At 30.3% G+C, this 5,316-nt stretch overlaps 1 protein-coding gene across 3 annotated transcripts; it reads left to right on the top strand.

The window, feature by feature from the left end:
• Positions 1 to 633: 633 nt before the first annotated feature.
• LOC143256047 (serine/threonine-protein kinase PAK 2-like) lies at positions 634 to 5,105 on the top strand. 3 transcript variants are annotated; one of them, XR_013031051.1, is made up of 4 exons: positions 634 to 929; positions 1,931 to 2,168; positions 2,567 to 2,707; positions 4,545 to 5,105. XR_013031051.1 is itself a non-coding variant. In XM_076512715.1 (4 exons), exons 2-4 carry the CDS (start codon positions 2,201 to 2,203, stop codon positions 4,593 to 4,595), a joined length of 216 nt encoding a protein of 71 aa, XP_076368830.1. In that variant the 5' UTR covers positions 634 to 929; positions 1,931 to 2,200; the 3' UTR covers positions 4,596 to 5,105. The 3 variants fall into 3 exon arrangements, 2 of the variants coding, with proteins under 2 accessions (XP_076368830.1, XP_076368915.1); XM_076512715.1 differs by having other exon boundaries at positions 1,931 to 2,224; XM_076512800.1 differs by lacking the exon at positions 1,931 to 2,168.
• The last annotated feature ends 211 nt before the right edge of the window (positions 5,106 to 5,316 follow it).

The raw sequence follows: 5,316 nt of genomic DNA, 5'->3' as shown, positions 1-5,316 counted from the left end.
TGAGACCATCATTTGTGAGAAAGCAAAGCAGTTGCATGCTGACCTCCTGGAAAACACCTCTGAAACGAGTGCTGATACAAGTGATGCCTTTAAGGCTAATATGAGGTGGTTTGGAAAATTTAGGAAGAGAAGTGGCATACATAGTGTGGTGAGACATGGGGAGGGTGCCAGGAAGAAACAAACCTCATTAGACAAGCGTTTAGTGAGAAATAGGTCCAATGAGCCTCAAGCAGGTTGTAGCAGTGCAAAAAGACAGAAAAGAGAAAGAACCCCAGAAGGAGAGTTACCTGACGTTTATATGGAAGGTGACTCCCCTTCCAAACAATAATAACACTCCTACTCTCCACGTTCTTCACCACCTTTCACTTACGCCATCAGCTCTCCTCAGCACAGGTAAAGTGCAGTTAAATTTTCATTTATTGTTTTTTTTTATTGTGTTTATAGTTTTTGTGGTTGACTTTATGCATGTAAGTATTAATATACGGGTATAAATAAGCAATATTTTTACTTAAAATGCTTCATAATGCGTACTTTTTGAAGGTCTGTAACGGATTAATTTAATTTACAGTATTTCTTATGGGAAAAATTGATTCGCTTTTCGAACAAATCCGTTATCGAACTTAATCCGTTCCAGAAGGCTGTTCGAAAACCGAGGTACCACATTGAATGAAACGTGTAAATAACAAAACTGGAAACTATTTTGGAAACTAAAGTTTTTATTGTTGGTGGTGTAACGGAAAATACCTTAATTCAGAAATGATTTAAGTTTAAAATTGCACAGGGGCAATTACTCAAGGTGGTTGGTCACAACCTGCAGAGCCCATGCTTTTCTCATAACCAGTTTTATGTTGGGTGCTCCAGCGTCAGTGTTAGTTAGAAAATTTTCATCTCGGCAGCAGATGGCCAAATGACTAATGCATCAAACCTGGGTACTTTAGTAAATATAAACAAGCTTTAATATTTTCTTGTTCAACTTCATGTTTGTATTGTTGCCCTCAAACAACAATGTATATATATATTCGTATATAAAATATTGAAAACAACAAGCACACTGAGTTAAAAATATAGTGATATTAAAAAATATTTATCTTTGAAATAAATTTACATCTCATTTAAGTTTTTCAGGGAATACAATTTCTACACCTCAATGGTGTCATACATAGGGATATTAAAAGTTAGAATATATTAATTGGGATGGATTGGAGTATAAAACTAAGCACATTTTAAGACATATAATGTCTGTGCAACTGTGCATAGTTCTGAATTTTTTATGCTGTCTCTATAACTGTTGTCTTTATATATTTGGAATTTATAAAACAATTGTGTATTTAATTGGATTTTACATTTTTTTTTAATACCAGCAACTTTGAAACACATTTCATTAAAATTATTTGTTCTGAAACTAAGCAATACACATATAAAAAGCAGATTTGTAGTAATTTTTTGTTCACTGACAAGTTTTAATTTTTGCACCTAGATGATTAATTATTTCTATTTTTCTATCAAAATTTGCAATAGAATCAACACAAATCAAAATTAGAGTTAACTATTTGAATATTTCTGTTATTAATTTATCTATAACAAATGACAATAGAATTTTGTTTTATTATAAATTATAAGTCTGATTATTGAAAAGATAGTTTTGTTACAATGATTTTACAGGAGAGAATGGGCAAAAAGAATGTTAACTTAATGTTGTCAAGTATTTTCAAAAATGGATATTATACAATTGGCTGGATGAAGCTAAAGTAGTTTTAATTTAAACTTTTAGTACCTACATTGATTTTAACAAACTGACTACAAAACTGTAACAATTATTAATATGTCTTAGGATCATTTTTTAAGGCTAACTTGAAATTCTTTTCAAGTCATTTCTGTCTTCATTTTCACTCAAACGAAAATTTCATTCTTGGTTCTTTCCATCATGCAGCTGACTTTGGATTATGTGCTGTAACAACACCAGAACAAAGTGAATGCACAGCAATGGCTGGCACTCTTTACTGGATGGCTCCAGAAATGATAAAAAAAGAATGAATATCGACCTAAAGTTTGCATCTGGTCATTTGGAATTATAACTATTGAGATGATTGATGATGAACCTCCTTATTTTAATGAAGAACATCTGATTGCAAGTGTTACTAACCAGTTTGTACAGCCATGGAGAAAGAGTAGATTGAATTTCAACTTTCTCCTTATTTGAATGTCTTCTCTTTTTTTCCTTTTTGTATGTAAATACTTTGATGAGATGATAGTAGAAAATTATGCTTAAATAAATCTAAGAGAGTCTTCCTCTGCATGAAATTCAAGTATTTCATAAACAATTTCAAGATCTTTTAAGAATTTGGGTGAATTAATGCTTGCTTTAGTTAAAGACAAACGTTTCTGTAATAATATTACTCATAAAAATTATCATTGTTTCACAATACCTAACTTCTTAAAAGTTATATTGTTTTTACTTGAAAACACAATTGTATGATTTGGTCAAAATGTCTTCCAACAACTACAGGGAATAGCTCTAATAAAAAAAACAAAAACATATAGTCATGAAGTCCCATTCCTTTTTCAGGTATTTGACGTTATAGCCACAAATGGGAAGCATGAAATTAAAAAAAAAAAAAGGTATATGTTTCCAGTCTTCCCAGATTTCTTGGACAAATGTTTGGAAGTAGATATAAAGGAACGACACACAGCATCTGAACTCTTAAAGGTATGGTATGAATTATTGTTACTTCACTATGCTATTTTGTTTTGCCTTGAACCTATTATCCTAATGACATGCATTAAAAAGCAATATTATTAAGCCTAAGAATTCGTTGCTGTGCTTGGTTGTTCATCTTACAGTTTGAGTACATCAACTTATAACATCACTTCATAATTTATTATTCCTTTATTTTGTAATATCCATCATTCCCATGCAATATCACATTTTACTGCTGAAAAAATGGTACAAATCTTACATCCCTCACCATCTTTTATGTAAATATTTTTACATTGACAATTTTTTACTCACATTTAGATATTACTACAACATTGGGAATTCTTCAAGAAATTATAAAAAGGCTCATGTAGGAATGCTAATGAATAATGCATTTATTTTTTTAATTCTCAGTAAAAATTTTTTCTAGTGGTTTTAGTGATAAAGTTTTTCTAACATTTTTATCAGTAGAAATTTCAAACTTGAAGACATTTACTAAGAGAGGAATGGTTAAATATTAATTGTTATTGATTCTTCTACAAGTTGGATTTAAACTACTCTTGCTTTGCCCTTGATGATACAAATCATCCTGGTAGAGAATTGTAGCTTAACATATAGAAATATATACTATTTTTTTGTCAGACTTTCTTTAATATACTGTTCCTGGTAAACAGTTTTGAGCTTGCCATACAGAACTGTGCAAAAGTGTTAGGACAAAGTCAAAAGTAGATTTCAGAATACCTCAAAAGAACAATAGAAGGTAAATATCAGAAAAACATCAAATTTTATTAATATTATTATCATAACTTAGTGGAACAGAAACTTAGTAAGAGTGATGGAATTCAAGAAGCAGTTAATATTTTGTGTCTCTCTCTTTTGCATTAATAACAACAGAAAATCTTTCAAATACTACTGCAAGATATTAATCAAAGTATTCTTTGAGATTTTACTCCAAATGTGCATAATACACTCCTATAAATCTTCTTTAGAAGTAACTTTTGATTTCTCAAGTTTTTGATCTGTCAAATCTGCTTATTTGATTTGAGATTGGGGCTCTCTATGGGCCAATGCATCATTTGAATGATACCAACACCTTGTTTGTTTAACTAAGTAATTTCTGCATAGCTTGTATGAATGTTTGGGGTCATTATCATATTTGAAGTAGAATCATTTACCAATAATTTGCAAACAACTGGGTTTACCCTGATAGTTCTTGTCCTTGTCTATTATTCCATTTATTTTATTGATATTTTCTGTCACCTCAGCAGAAAAACATCCCTAAAGCCACACTATTTCTCTTACGCTTCATGGCAGGTGCTATATGTTGAGATAAGTATCTTAGACTAATTTCTGCCAGACATACTACCTAAACTTTGACCCAAATACTTCAAACGTGGACTCATCCATCCATAACATCTCTTTCCAATTATTAGCTGTCCAGTTTTTGTATTTTTTAGTAAATTTAAGTATCTTGCCAATTTTATATAGTTAAGGCACTGCATGAAGTCATATGACAGTTATTTCAGGCCTTAAAATTTATCAGCATATTCATTCAAGTGGAACCCTTATGGCATGTCTTTGGTAGAAGTATATAAGATTTCTAAAGAATGATAAGTACTCTTTCTCTGGCTCATTCAGTTGTCAACAGAGATCAGTGAATCATTACCATACTGTTGAAATTTACAATCATTCCCATGGATAAATTAGCCACATAAAATGGGAAGAATTGCAAAATATTCTCTCATCCCAGCTCTTTTGCATAATAATTTATACAAAGACTGGTTATACAAAATGTTTGTGATATATAATTAGTACTTTTTTAAACAAATTATTTTTATTTTTCACACAGCATCCTTTCATGGAACTATCAGACCAATGCCAACTTCACAATCTCCCATAAGTAACAGCCAGATATGGTGCCAGAAGCCTTTAATAATTCATTAATCAAATATCTCCATATAGAAGTTGAAATAAGTTGCAATGAGAAGTTTGTGAAAACTAACATCCCTCTACAAAAGGAAGATTAACAGATTATAGTATGTTGGGTAGACAATAAACCAGTAAATGGAAATAAAGATTTAATGTTGTTTGACATGTTATAACCCCACACCATAATTCAGCTTTATGAGAATGAACATTTTTATCATTAAGTTTGTTAAGAGAAATGTGAACAAACTGAATAAAAGGAAAGAACACTGATGTGAGACAAATATGCATCCTCATTCATCTTGATTCTTTATTGCAGTCTTATATATATTGTTTACACTAGCATGTTAAACTTTTATAAAGTATAAATTTTCTGGTTTGTTTTATTTTTATTAATGTAAGTTGGCTATTAAATTCCGCTATATATATATGTATATGTGTAATTAAGTTTTATGATGTTCTATATTATCATAAAATTGGATTAATTTTTTTTTTTTTGGGGGGGGGGGGTAATTTAAATTGTTTAAAATTAAATTATTCTGTACACATTAGCATTGTTGCACTATATATATATAGCTTACAAACTATTGGTCATATTTATAGTTAATAGGCAATTAAAACAGCTGTATAAAGTAATAATTAATTAAATATCCCATACCATTTTTGGGCCAGGTTGTTAACTTATATTCATAACA

The sequence above is a fragment of the Tachypleus tridentatus genome, chromosome 1 (assembly GCF_004210375.1).
Source record: "Tachypleus tridentatus isolate NWPU-2018 chromosome 1, ASM421037v1, whole genome shotgun sequence".
NCBI lineage: Eukaryota > Metazoa > Arthropoda > Merostomata > Xiphosura > Limulidae > Tachypleus > Tachypleus tridentatus.
This window is presented reverse-complemented; position numbering and strand designations above follow the sequence as displayed.

What these genes read in the sequence shown, in the direction of transcription:
- LOC143256047 (XM_076512715.1), top strand. Translation starts at nt 2,201, where the DNA reads ATGTCTTCTCTTTTTTTCCTTTTT. An exon ending in CTTCTCTTTTTTTCCTTTTT is followed by an intron (nt 2,225 to 2,566) that starts GTATGTAAATAC and finishes TTCCTTTTTCAG; the next exon opens with GTATTTGACGTTATAGCCAC. An exon ending in CAGCATCTGAACTCTTAAAG is followed by an intron (nt 2,708 to 4,544) that starts GTATGGTATGAA and finishes TTTTTCACACAG; the next exon opens with CATCCTTTCATGGAACTATC.